General features: G+C 41.7%; 1 protein-coding gene and 1 non-coding gene across 2 annotated transcripts; both read left to right on the top strand.

Moving 5' to 3' along the window:
* Positions 1-1,078: 1,078 nt before the first annotated feature.
* On the top strand, positions 1,079-14,318 carry TOMM20 (translocase of outer mitochondrial membrane 20). Its single transcript, XM_032798191.2, has 5 exons — positions 1,079-1,319; positions 9,737-9,783; positions 10,601-10,682; positions 11,717-11,859; positions 13,902-14,318. Exons 1-5 carry the CDS (start codon positions 1,196-1,198, stop codon positions 13,944-13,946), a joined length of 441 nt encoding a protein of 146 aa, XP_032654082.1. The 5' UTR covers positions 1,079-1,195; the 3' UTR covers positions 13,947-14,318.
* LOC116835380 (small nucleolar RNA SNORA14) lies at positions 2,362-2,499 on the top strand. Its single transcript, XR_004376176.1, has one exon. It is a non-coding gene; the product is annotated as a small nucleolar RNA SNORA14 (small nucleolar RNA).
* Positions 14,319-14,555: the final 237 nt, after the last annotated feature.

Genomic DNA, 14,555 nt, shown 5'->3' with positions numbered 1-14,555 from the left:
GTTGTGCCCAAGATGCTAATGTAATAGACAATAATGTCCTGTGGAAAAAGCTGGCACTGCAGCTCTATCCTGGGAAGATCATGGATCAAAAAGTAATTGTATTACCCTATCAAGCATTTTCGGCTCTTCAGACTTAGCGAGGGGCTCTCATTTTTGTTTTCTAAATGTTATGTGGCTGTTGAAATGCTTGTGAAATAACTACGTGCTGGGAGGAATGGGGGTAGAGGGAAATGGCCCATAAGGTCAGTCTCCACTGCCCACCTGGGAGCACTCTCTAAATAGCTGCTAAGTGAGCATATTGGCCGCCTCCTAATCCAACTGTAGAACTCTCCTTTGCTGGGCCTGGGACACTGACAAAAAATGCCAAGCCAGGTCCGTGGTGAGCTGAACGCAGGGCCCAGCATGCTACCCTTGGCTCAGTGCTTCCTTGCGCTCCTGTCCTTTCAGTATCCACCTTCTGTCTCCTAACTTGCACGGGGAGGACCGTGACTCCTTGAAGCAATGGCTGTCTCTGCCCTGTGTAACATCTGGCACACTGGGCTCCAGGCCTGGCCCATGCCTCTCTCCCAGATCTGCAGCAAACTAACACCTGCTGGAGTGGCCGAGGCGCACGGTGGGCTGCTCAGCCCTGCCGGAGCGGGGGGGAACGCGGGGTGATTACACGGGGACAGGCGCCGCTCCCGCTCCTCGCTGTGAAACGCCCCGTAGCGCGGTGACCGGGGACGGGGAGCCCTGCCCACAGCCGGGAAGCTCAGGGCTGCAGCTGTCCCGCACCGGGGGTCCCTGGCCGGGCCGCTCTGAGCTGAAGCAGCAGCCTGGGCACGTGCGCGAACACCTTCCCCCAGCCCAGACCGAACCTAGGCTCCAGCACGCGCGCCTCGCGCCGGTGCAAGGACGGAACGCCATCATTGGCACATGCGCAGAGGGACGAACGCCGTCACAGGTTGCGGTCAAGCCCCGCGGTAAAAACCGGAGCGAGCTCCTCACGCATGCGCCGTCAGAGTGTTTCGTTCAGGCACGTAGAGAGACAGCTATCCCTGGCGCGGATCGATGACGTTACACCCGGAAGCGAGGGCCTTGTCTCTCTTCGCCCGCTCCAAGGTGGTGGCTGGGTGGCGCGCTGTGCCGCGTAGGCAGAGCAGAGCCGGGCTTCGGGGGTTGGCGCAGCGGGGCCCTTCCCTCGGTGCCAGCCAGGATGATGGTGGGTAAAACCAGCGCCATCGCCGCGGGCCTCTGCGGGGCCCTCTTCATCGGCTACTGCATTTACTTCGACCGCAAGAGACGGAGCGACCCCAATTTCAAGAACCGGCTTCGGGAGCGTGAGTGTCCGGGATCCGCCACCCGTCCCCCGCGAGGTCTCGCGCGCGCCCTCCTAACCGGCCTCAGGCCGTCTTCGCGCTGGCGAGTCCGCCCCATGCGCCTGCTGGGGTTCCCGCGGGAGGGGGACACGGACACACACACACACGTGGTTTTTCCTGTCGGTTCCTCCCCCCATGGAGTCTCTGCTCCGCCCCCATCCCGCACTGCAGGGCTCCCTCTCTGCCTCTGTTTCCACCCCACGGCCCTAACTGGGCTCTGATGCATTATAGCGGGCCCTCTCTGCGGCCTCTTCCCACCCCCATGGAAGCTGACTCTCCCCCCAGCACGTGTGAGTTGATCGATCGGCCCAGAACGCGTTCTAGGCTGTCTGAAGGTCCTGCGCGCAATAAATTGCTGGAGAGGGTGGGGAGCGGCGTCTTGTCCCAGATTGATTGTCTTTCCTCCATCCACCCCACTTTCCTTGAGGCCTCCCTGCGTGGGATCCTGTTTCTTTGGTTACTAGATGTGCACAGCAAAGTAGGCCAAGCAACTCGTAAAATGTAAGGAGTGGGAAGTCTTCAGATGCAGAACCGGTGTAGGGGTGTCTCATTCATAGGAGAGGACCAAGAAGAATAGGCTGGGGCACTTGCCTTTGCCCATGGTTACTTGTGTGTTCGCCTGAGGTGCACAGTGATTTGTGGGAAAGAGATGGGGAGTTTCTTTATCCTTTTATCTAAGTTTAGCTGGATCTGAATGGTTATTTTTTTATAGCACCAGAGAATCTATTTTTATGTAACTATATTTCTGTGGTTTGCATAAGTTATTTGTTAAATACGTTTAAATCCTTGAACTGGAATCTTGCCTTTGACATAGCATCTCCTTTTCTTCAAATTTGGCTGAGTGTCTGTAATATTTCATATTGCATTATCTGGCTGCAGTTTCAATGCTTTTGTGAGATAAGGAGATAAAACCATACAATTTGATTGGAGAAATTGCTAAGAATTGAGTGAGGAAAGTAGCAACACCCAAGGGCTCTGCGCTTGCTCCTTTTGCTGTTACCTACTGCATTCTCAAACCCCTCTGGTAGCTTTATTGCCATAGCTTCCAGAATAAGAACGAATGCAAGAAAAAATTGAAGATCTATCCAAAATGTGGAGCTAATTTCTTGTGGCTCTTTGTTATTTCACATCTTCAACAGTAGATCAAATGCTCTAATGTAATTGAGTTATGTTTTTAAAGGACAGATTGTAGTTTTCTGTAAATTTGAGTTCTGGACGTTACTTATAAACCACTCCTCAGAGCTGATACCTTTATGTGCCAGTCGAGAGGCAGAGAATCCCTGTACAGAATCTTGAGTATATGGAATTGCTAAGCTGAAGAGAATTTTTTGCCAAAAAGGAGTACATCCATAGCTTGCTATTCTAAAAATAGGTATACTTTACCTTCTTCTGTCAACAACCTAAATCTTGGATTCTAAAGTATCCTTAAAGATTTAACACTCTTATATATGGACTGTAATAATCAATAAGTAGCCCTGACTGGATTGTCACATGTAACTTATAAAACACTAATTTACGGCAAAAGTATGCTTTCCTTGATTTCATAGACAAGCTTTCACAGACAACAAGCCAGATAAACAGCATGTATTAAGCTGTATCTATACAATGTATGGGCAGGTAACTTGGTTTCTCTGTGCAACGATCACCTGTAATATTGCTACAATAGTGCACTTTTGCACATCTGGCTTTGAAAATTGGGAATAAAAGACATGAGTACAATCTAATTTTATAACAATGAGTTCTTTCTGGGTGTTTAAGTTTACTGTTTACTTCTAAAATAACTTGGTCTATTTCTAAGTATACTTCTATGTATGGTCATATTTCTGATGTACTGAGATGTTATATAAATTTGTTTATAATCCAAATGTCAGATAGCTATTATATCACTGATGAGAGAGTTTGAGCCTGATTATCCCATCTGCCATCATTTTGTTATTACTAAGGGCAGGTCTACACTGAAAACACTGCTGTAGTGCTTCACTGGTGACACTACTAGGCCGAAGGGAGAGCTTCTCCCTCTGCTGTCTACGCCAGGGGTTAGGTCAGTATAACTGCGTCACTCAGGATTGTGGATTTTTCAGTTATGCCAATGTAAGTTTATATGGTAGATCTGTTGTTAGTTCCAATCTACCATTGACTGAAATCTTGAAAACTGGATATTTACTTGATATTATTAAAAATGTAGAGTTTCATGCGGTAGCCTTAGTCTTTTTTTTTTTTTTTTTAATCTTTCTGTGTTGAATGAGCCTTTCACTCCAGGTCCAATAGGAATATTTCTTCCCTTTGATTTGACTACTAAAAATGCCAGCTGGATGCTCAAGTAATGAAGCTGATAGTGGTTTGACAAGAGTCTCTAATGCAGCTTTCAAGACACATTTAAACTCATCATAGAGATTGTTTGTTTTATTAGGTCAGCTGCCTTAAAGTTCCTTGAGATCCTCTAATGAAACTTGTCTACATAAGTCTAAATTATTAATCCTGTGTAAAAAGACTGGTAGATTCCATTGCATTTGACCCATCTATATTTTCAATTTCAATGTCATGTGACATGCATCAGACTACAGAACCTCTTCTGTTTTTTTGCATGTGTTGATGTGACTGGCTCTTGACTGTAAGGCCTTATTGATACTGAGGTTTTTCTGAAATTCTCCATTGTGACTTCCACTGTTTCTCAAGTACTAGGGAAGCTCAACAGGTGCTAGTAACAGTGTATGTTAGTGTAGACAGGTCAGTGGTGTCTTTACCACTGTTAAGTAGGCCTGCTCTGAGAAGAGTTGGACAATGTAGTGGTCAAAATGCAGTAGCTGGTCTGCATTGGTGCTCCCACTATGTGGATCTGCACTAGTAGTAAAGAAACAGAAGGAAAATTTCATGACTACTTCATGTAGACAATAGACACAACTTAGGCATTAGATCTGAACAATTAATACAATCCAAATATAACAAATATAACTTTTTTAGGTTTCCATGATACATTTCATCAATCTCTAGTATCTGTTTGGAAGCAGCACACAGAGTGGATTGTCTATCATAGGATATACATGGCAATGAATAGTCTAATACTGAGTGGTGAGGGGGACAGGGCACCAAGACTATACTGTTATAGTTTCCTAAATACATGCCAGAAAACAGAAGATATCTGGGAATCAAAGATCACAGCAAAAATAAATAGGCCAGATTCATGTTCCAAGCATTAAAAAAATACATTACTGCCTGTGGATCCTGAAAGTGACTGACAAACTAAACTCTTGTGCAGTGTTTGAAAGTGATAGTCTCTTGATCTTGCTTAGATTAATTTCTGATGGAAGCTGCAGTGTCAGATCTATTCTCTGTTTCAGTTACTGAAGTGAGACTATAATATAGATATATTTGGTGTTTACTTGACTTCAGTGTTTCTTGTCCCAAGTATTGGTTGGCATAGAAATGTTGTCTGTGCTTTCATTTTCAGAGTTACTTCACTAATTTTATGCTGTGAGCATTCAGAGCATTAGTCCCTGAAGCTATATTTTAGGAATTGGTTCTTGGATGCTGTGGTGTACCTTGGTACCACCTGTCCTTAGTGTGTGGAAGTCTTGTGGTGTGCCTGCTGTGGATCAGCTCCCCAATTCCACCAGCCTCTGAAAATGCAAACATGCCTTGCTCTCTCTGTACAGGATAACAATAGGCACACACCAACCTCCAAGCATCCCTAAAGTGTCCAAATCCTGTTCCCCTGAACACTCTCAGAACTCTCAAGGCATTGTCTACACTGGAACCTGAACGAAGAAACTTTTGTCATTCAGCGGCGTGAAAAAAACCACACATGCACCCCAAAGGACAAAAGTTTTGCTGATGAAAACCACTGACAAATAGCAGCTACACTTCTCACCTTTTAGCAGCACAGCTGTGTCGCTAAAAGGTGCATAGTGTGGATATAGCCTAATTCTCCAAAAGGAATATTACACATCAGCTAACAAGATTCACCGCTCCACTTAACATAGCACTTAGATATGTTTATAGGGAAAACCAGAATAAATGAATTGTCAAAGAAGATATTCAAATGATAGTAAGAAAGAATGTTGAAAACAAATGGTTACATATAAAACAAAATCATAACATGCTTTCTAGAGCCTAAATTTAATTCACAAGACCATCTGTTTCTTATAGGATAGCTCACCCCAAGTCCTTTTCCCAGTGTTTGCAGCCAGGAATGCCAGTATGTCTCTGGACCTCCAGATATACCAGACCTTTTGATATTCACTTGAAAATAGTCCCATCCCATCCCCCCAAGTCCCCTGCTGTTTAGCTCTTCCTGTCAATTTCCTTCTGAAGTCTAAGCTCTTCTTTATCATTTGAGGCTGTATGCTGCCTCTTTTGTATCTTCTATTGTAATATACAAAATGGTCCACCAGGAAGATAAATGTCTCCGACCTCCTGTCTGTAGAAGTTTGCCTCAAGGTATGCTGCCTTTTAATGACCTGTCTTTAACTACAAGAAGATAATTTTCAGCATATATACATTTTTCACGCATTGTGATAACTGATGTGACACAGGCTTTCATTAGAATCCTTACATAAGTGGTGGTGTTTTTTTGTGAATCCAAGGATCTGCATACCCCTGTGCCCTTTGGCAGTTGGCACCCAGAAGTCCTTGGGTCACAAATGCTGATTACAAAACAACAGTTGTATATGAAAGTATACAATGTTGTGTAGTCTCGTTGGTCCCTGGATATTGGAGAGACAAGGTGGGTGAGGTAATGTCTTTTATTAGATCAGTGTCTGTTGATGAGAGACACAAGCTTTCAGGTCTGGTAAATGTACTCAGAGTCTCACAGCTAAGTGGCCTTGAATGGTGCCTTGAAACATTTTGACTAGTTATGCTATATAATCTATTCTACCTTGTATTTAGCTGTGACTCTGAGTACATTTCCCACACCTGAAGATTACCTATGTAAAGCTTGTCTTTCTTGCCAGTAGAAGTTGGTCCTCCCTCACCTTGTCTCTGTACAGAAGTAGACAATCAAGATGAGCATTTGGGTTTCTATGTTGACCCAAAGCCCTCTTATAAACCTTAACTTCATATACTAAAAAATACCATTTTGGCCTTTTAGAATGGATGGAAACTTTCATTTCTATTTAGGTTTGCATGAGAGAGTTCTTAGTTTTTTCCAAAGCCTAATTTTCTAATTACTTTGCTCCTTGCTGTCACAGCTGAAGCCATACTGCTGTCTGCTGTTCCAAGAATATTTTAAGCTTGCTGCTGCAAACAGGTGTGGAAGGAATTCACAAATATTCTCTAGAAGCATTTGTTAGCGTTCTCTACAGTTGTTGCAACCAGTGAATTTATGCTGTAGATCTGTAAGCATTCTGGGTTGTGGTTATGAAACTGTCAGATGCTTCAAAGTGCCTCTCCAAGGGTGTGTGTAATGTATTTAAAAACATTTGTTTGGTTAGATGATGCTTGCTCTCTTTTTTTTTTTTATCAACTTGAAGCAAAACCTTTTAGAAGAAATGATGACATTAACTTTTGGAACTGACCTGAACAGTTCTAGGTTCCAATGAGGACTACTTGTGTAGTATAATTTAGAGCAGTAAGTACTGGAAAATATCTGCATCCCAAGAATAGGCTCAAAATGTAGTCTTATTTTTAAAATGGCATAATCAGACAATAACCTAGAGTTACCTTTTGCATCTTCTCTGTACTCCTTTTTTAAAGACTGTTCTTCTCCAGGCTTAGATTAAAATGCATCTCCCCTACTTATGATTAATCATGAAACATCTTCATTTTTCAGTGTCTGTTCCTGTTCTGACAGGAGATTCTAAAAGCAAAGTTTTTTCCCTTAAGAGCAGATCTCTGAATGCTGAATTTACGAAGTGATTAGCCCTGGAAATAGTTGTTTTGTAGTAGCTGCTGTACTCATGCTGAATGCACTTTAGCTGCTGCATTCGGCATGAATTCTGTGTTCTCATGGAGGGTAGGGACATGTTAAGTGTTTTTCTTGATCCTTTTAAATTTGTCTTTTAAAATAGCCTGAGACTTGATTTAAAGCAAACACTACTTAAACTTGCATATGCAAAACAAGGAAACTGGGGTTTAACTGAGAGAGAACACTAATTTCTCAAGCATAAATTGTTTTGAGTGGTAGATTTAGAGACAAAATGTTCTTTATACTGCACTGCAGTTTAATATTGCAAATATATTTTCTTCTTGTATTTCTCCATCTGCAATATTGCATAGTAGTCTAAAATGTGTTATGGAAATTTAGGGATCAGGATAATACTGCAGGTGTCATTTTGATAGAAGTTGAAATTTATAAATGTCTTCCATAAACAGTGTTGATTGTACATCCCCTGTTTTTCTTACATTAAATTGTCAACTGGTGCAGGGATTTGCAGATGTTTTCATAGTGTGGACCATTTCCTATTCCAAACATCCATTTTGCCATTAGGGCAATTGCTTATGTGTATTGTAATGGACCATATGTTCAGCAATTTTTGTCAAACCCTAATTGTTCACTGTCCAGTGATCTAATACACTTATTATGGTCTCCACTTGTAAAAACTTTTTTCAGCGTAACTGTTTCAGTTAAGGGTGGGAACACAATGACAGTTATTTCTCTTCCCATAGAGGAATAGCTGTACTAGCATAAAGCACATGTATACCCCTAACTGCATTGACCACAACAGGAGTTGTGATATTTTGAACTGTCTATGCCATACTGGTATAATGCTACAGTTTCCTAGTGCAGACAAGCCCTAAATCAACTTCTGTATTCCTATGCTACCTGATAATCCTGTAAATGTCATTTCTTTCCCAACAGTTTTGTATTTGCTCAGACTCTGTTCACTTTAACATTATTTTGGGATTTTGTTGTCTTCTGCTCACTTTACCAGGTGCCAACCTTAACTCATATCTATTAGAGAGGGCTTGTGGCTAGTCATGTTTCTCCAGTGGGCCCTCTTCAGTCCTTAAGCTGCCTGAGATGCAGAATGCCCCAAAGGATATGTAAATAGCTGTTCATTGAAGTAACTTGACTCAATGTTAGGTTGGCTTGATTTGAAGACCAAACTTTTCAGCTGCTCATGAAGGCGAAGACTTATGTAAAGGAATCCTGTACTACTCATTCTTTGCTCGCTTCTCTCTTCTTTGGCCAGGCATGCACGGAGCAGGACTAACCAACAGTACAGTTTCTGTAGTACATAGTACAGTCAGTGGGAGAAGAATCCATTCTTCCTGAGACTGTATGCCCAGGGCTTTCCTTAATGCAGAGGTAGGCAAACTTTTTGGCCTGAGGGCTGCACTGGGTTTTGTAAATTTGTATGGAGGGCCAGTTAGGGGAGGGGGTCGTGCCCCCGTTCCCTGACAACCCCTCTGGGACCCCTGCCACATCCACACACCCTTGCTCCTGATCCCCACTGGCCCATCCAACCCCTCCCCTCATTCCTGATGGCTCCCCTGGAACCCCTGCCCCATCCAACCACCCCTTCTCCCTGTCCCCTGCCGCCCCGTCTAACCCTCCCTCTTTCTTGTCTGACCCCCCCCCAGGACTCCTGTCCCCATTCAACCCCTTGTTCCTCTCCCAACCCCTATCCACACCCCTGACCACTACCCCAGATTCCCCTGCCCTCTATCCAACCCCAACCAACCTCCTCCCCCCCCCTTTTTAAAAAACAATATCTAGAAAATTACATACCAACCTCCTCCCCCCCCCCCCCCCGAGAGATCTCTGACCAGGGACCAGCGTTTTGTTGTGTGTTTGTGCAGCACCTAGCACAGTGGGCTCTTAGTCCACAACTGGAGCTCCATATGTGTTATTTCAGTATGAATAANCCCCCCCCGGTACAATGCTGCCTGGAGCACCGGTGGCTGGCAGCGCTACATCCGCGCCGCCTGCCTGGAGCCGGGCCATGCAGCACAGAGCACCAGGTCAGGCAGGGCTCTGCAGCTGCACTGTCCCGGGAGTTCACAGCCCCGCCGCCCAGAGCATTGCGCCAGTGGCCAAGCGAGCTGAAGCTGGGGACTTGCATCTCGGGCCAGGAGCTCAGGGACCGGGCAGGACAGTCCCACAGGCTGTAGTTTGCCCACCTCTGCCTTAATGCCTCTGATTGGGGTGGGGGATGGATGGTCGTTAAAACATATTGTCTCCAAAAAGAGAGAACTGCACAGGATATAATTCATCCTTTGCTAAAGAATTTTTCAGTTGCCACCTGTGTAGTGGGTTCATTGATATTCTGCTGTGGGCCTGGGTTGCATCCTTCAGCCTTTATCCATAAGTGTTTAGTACATGTAATGATCAGTTCCTTATTTTGAAAATAACTTTGGACCATTCACTGTTTTGAAATAAAAACAGAAGATTATTTTATAATTAAAAATTAAACCCAGGATATTTTTATCCACAGGAAGGAAGAAACAGAAGCTTGCCAAAGAGAGAGCAGGGCTTTCCAAGGTAATACTGTGTTCATTTCTGTAGTCCTATTTTGAAAAATGTGGTGTTTATACTAGGATTAATTGTAAGCAGGATCTGTTCAAAGGGTGCTGTGTCCTTGCTTCCAATGCTAACAATCCTCTTGCAATATGCACTGGGTTTTTTTGGATTCCATAAATAACCGTCTGGGGGGTTGTGTTCTCTTGTGTGTAAGAAATGAGGGGCCAATACTGGGAGGTATTGTGCTCTTCCAGTTCTCTGAGCTCAGTGTGAACTGAGGGTGCTTAGCTCCTCAGAAGATTATCTGTTTAGGAATTTGTAGGGTTTTAAGATTACCCGCTGAGATGCATTCTGAATACCTGACGTGTTAAGTTTCTAGCTGAAGCTTTGGATTTGATAACATCTTTACTTACTGTTAGTGAGTCCCCTAATGAGCACTGTGGAAAATAGTTTGTCTTGCCCAAAATGAGAAACATTGTTAGACTTACTTAAACATTGAGTGTATCTGTTACAAAGCATCTTAGAATTTAAACTTTTTTTTTTAAACCCAGAAGTTTCCTTTAAATTATTTGTATATAAAAGTTTAAAAAACACCATCGCAAAGAGTGGTAAATGCAATGATGTACTGAAGTCATTTATGCCTGATCTTTAGAAACATTCATCTAAATCTCTAACTTAGCAGGCTATTCTAAGATACTGCTTTTTAAACCCCCTTTTTGCAGTTTTCCTCAACAAATGTGTAGCTATTCAGTTTTGCTTTAAGTTGCAGCTCTTTTGTGGTTCATGTATTTGATGCTTTTTGAGACCTTGCCAATTTTTTGTTGTTGTTGTTTTACAGTTACCTGATTTAAAAGATGCTGAAGCTGTACAGAAGTTCTTCCTTGAAGAGATACAGCTTGGCGAGGAATTACTAGCACAAGGTGGTTGTTGCAAAAGTCTCTAAGATGGGAAGCTATAAAAGGAATTCTTCTCCAGTCTGGCAGGGGGAAGAGTGTTGTAGCCTGACATAGAAGCATTAACAAAATGTTTTGCAGAGCTTTAATATGCCATGTTTTTAAGCTATGCAAAGATTGTTTTTACAGATGTAGGTCAAAGTGCCATTTTAATATTCTCTGCTATTGTCACCTTTTGTAATTTCTCTTGCAGTTCTCTTGACACTTCTCTCATCTATCCTGCAGCAATGTACAAGTTAAACTAGACTTGCAGTCTTTTCTTTGGGAAGAAATGAAAAATATGGGCAATAAACACTTTCCCACACAGTACTGAATATTTCAAATAAACAATCACTAAACTTCTCACCTAATGTAATATAAAACAAATAATTATCACATAAGAGGCTACCATTTTGATGCATAACAATGGAAGACTCTGCTTCCCTTTAGACACCAGTTTTCAAATTGTTACTTTTAAAAGTTGCATATTTTTCAATTTACATCAGACAAAATGTTACTTTAAAATACAGTAATCCTGAAACTGATTTTCAGTGCTTCCTTGTGGGAAATGTAGCAGTTCAATTCCTCTTTGCATCAATAAGCGAAGCTTCCTCTGGGATAGTATCATTAGGATGTGAACCCCCTCTGAGACAAACTCCTTTCACTTAATGGAGGTAGTGAAATGATAGGTATGTCTAAAAACTGTAGTGAAAATTCTTAACAAATTTCTTTCTGTATTTATTATATATGTAGTTAGACTTAGGAATCACAGTTGGATGATATTTTAGGTTAGCAGAAATTAGTGGAGTTAAACTTTTAAAGAAATTAGCCATCAGAAATGAAAATTTAAGGTTACTTTATCTGACTGAATAGAGACAGTTTTTAGTTAAAAAAATACAGCATGGTTATGAGGGGTTTAACATTTGCAGTCTACTTTGTAGATGTAGTGAGGTAGCTTAAGTCAAACAATGTAACACAATTCACCAAAGGCAAAATTTGAAGTGAAACCTTATGTCTCATAGGTGACTATGAGAAGGGTGTGGACCACTTGACAAATGCCATTGCTGTGTGTGGACAGCCACAGCAGTTATTACAAGTCCTACAGCAGACTCTTCCGCCACCAGTGTTCCAGATGCTTCTGACTAAGCTCCCAACAATTAGCCAGGTATGTAAAGCTTCTCTCTCTCTCTCTCTTTCTCTCTTCCTCCTCTCCCCCATACCCTCCCCGTTTTTGGGGATTGGAAATAATGGAACTACTCTTCACCAAGGTTATCTGGTCTTTATGGAGGGTGGATATTTTCCTGGTTCTACTAGGAAGACAAAAATTCATCATTTGGAGGATAAATGTGCCTTTCCACTGATGCTTTCAAAATGAATATGAAAAAAGTACCGTGTGTTCATAGATTAAAAATTAATTGCAAAGTTGAAATGGAAAAGTTAACTCTGTAGTTACCTACTGAATCCCCTTTTCTTTGTGTGTCAGCAACTCTGAATCTGTAGAATCCACTCCAGTTCTAATACCTTTAAACAAATCATCTCTTACCAGATACCTATGGGGCGGGAGGTAAATGTAGTAGATAAGCAGTGGGTGCTTTTATTGTGATGTGGTTTTAAATTGTATATTCTAGGTAATATAAAATGAGAGAGAGAAATTTCTACACCACATCAAAGTAATGGAAGCCACTACTAGTGTTAGTCTTTCTAGGTCATCTCTGCACGTCCTTGCAGAATTATGCATTCTGGGTGCATCACTCTGGAACTGAAGTTGACAGTTGTCTTTTGAAGACCTGTTCTTAAACATTAAAATGTTTTCTAGAACACTTGCTGGTCATCTTTAATACACATACACCATTAATAATACAGTGCTGAAAATACATCTGAATATTTTATCACGTGACATAACTGTCCTGTGGTTGTCAGAAAAATGGAAATATTTGCTTATCGTATTAGAAGGATATTGCTGCTCTCTGCAATAGCTCATACTTATTTAAATAACTTGCAAGTCAGAGCAGTACTGAGTTGTGGACATTGCTCATTGTAAGTTCTGCAAAACTCACACAAATCGTAAGTTCTGTATAAATTTTAAACATTGCACTTTGAATAGCTATGAGTAGTATAGAACAAGTATAGAACCTGGCATTTCAAGTTTAATCCTGAAGGGAATTTTGATTCTACATGTTTAAGTCTCTGAAAAATACAGATTAATAAGGGAAATACTCAGAAATTAAACTCAGTGCATATTTCTATAATGCACAGTCTGTATGAGCTGAACTACAACGTGAACATCAGGCCTGAAGGCCATAAAAGAAGGTGTCATGATCAAGAATTTTAACCTTTTGTTTTTCAGTTTATATAACTGAAAACAAACTGTCCTCTCAGACTTAGAAGGTGATTGGTATATGAACTGAACTTCTTGTATTCTTGTCTTGCGGGGGAGGGATAGCTTAGTGGGTTGAGCATTGGCCTGCCAAACCCAGGGTTGTGAGTTCAGTCCTTGAGGGGGCCACTTAGGGAACTGGGGTAAAAACCTGTCTGGGGATTCGTCCTGCTTTGAGCAGGGCGTTGGACTAGATGACCTCCTGAGGTCCCTTCCAACCCTGATATTCTGTGATTCTATCTTGGATGGCTAAATAGCTAAAACTCCTTGTAGCTCTAGTTTCAAAATATCCTTTTTAGATTGAGAACCATGTGGGTTCTTTTGGATAATGTGTTAAGAACAGAGTCCTGTCTGCCCTAGGTGGATGCTAAAAATCACATGTCGCTCCCTTGAAAGAGTAAGGGTTTGGCTGCGTATCCTTGATGACTAGCTCTCCTTCTCCTAGTGTTGTGCGATGGTGTAGGTGTTAGTTGGTTGCCACCTTCCAGCCCACGTGTGACTGCATGTCAGTGCTGTATGTATGTAATTCCTAAAGCAGTTGGGGATGAAAGGTGACATAAACATGGGAAATACAGACGGTCTCAATGATCAGGAACAGCAGTCACTGTTTCATTAGAGAACAGTGACAGTACACACAAGTGATTACTGCATCACTAATATGACATTGACTTAGTCAGATATTGCACAATACTTTGATTTTCCAGTTATAACCTCCAAAACTCCCTGTCAAATGTATGCCAAGCTTTTTATTGTTTATGTATGTTCAGTCATCAAACTTCTTAGTGACAGTTTTATAATTATTAAGTGTGTGTTTGTTTGTTTTTTTACAGAGAATTGTAAATGCACAATGCTTGGCTGAAGATGATGTGGAATGAGAAATCTCACCACAGTGGGGGAAAATAAGTGTTTCCTTAGCCCAGAAGATGAGCATCAGTGATGGGATAAAAGGGGCGAATGTGGTAGTTAAAGAACGATGTACCACACTGAAATCTACCAGAGTTAATTTTAACTTTGTGTAGGTGGGTTTGGCTGGATTTTATTTATTATCCTAGTGAAAAGTGTATTTTGATAAAAAAAAAAAAAAAATCATTTTATAAATACACTGAGTTATCAAAGTATCACTATGTTCATTTAATACTAATATGCAGTTGTAATGTTGTACATATAAAGACATAAAGCTACTACATATTAAATACCCAATGCTCATTTTTGAAAATCAGCGTTAAGGCAATAAAGATCTATCTGTGCTTGGGTGTCCATGTGGTACTATAGATTTTGAAACAGTTTATTGGGGTCTCAGAATGTCATCTAAAAAATTCGTTAAAAATTGGCCAAGGAGAGAACTTGTTTTAAGTGTTCTGGCAGGTCTTCAAAAAGGCAGCCATGCTTGTAATAATCACCTGGGTGTCTTATTGATGGAATAGAAATGTAATCAGCGAAACAATAGCCAGTCATGTTACAGCAATAAAATCTAAAATCAAGAT

The sequence above is a fragment of the Chelonoidis abingdonii genome, chromosome 3 (assembly GCF_003597395.2).
Source record: "Chelonoidis abingdonii isolate Lonesome George chromosome 3, CheloAbing_2.0, whole genome shotgun sequence".
Taxonomy (NCBI): domain Eukaryota; kingdom Metazoa; phylum Chordata; order Testudines; family Testudinidae; genus Chelonoidis; species Chelonoidis abingdonii.
Note: the sequence above shows the minus strand (reverse complement) of the source record. Positions and strands in the feature narration are given on the sequence as shown.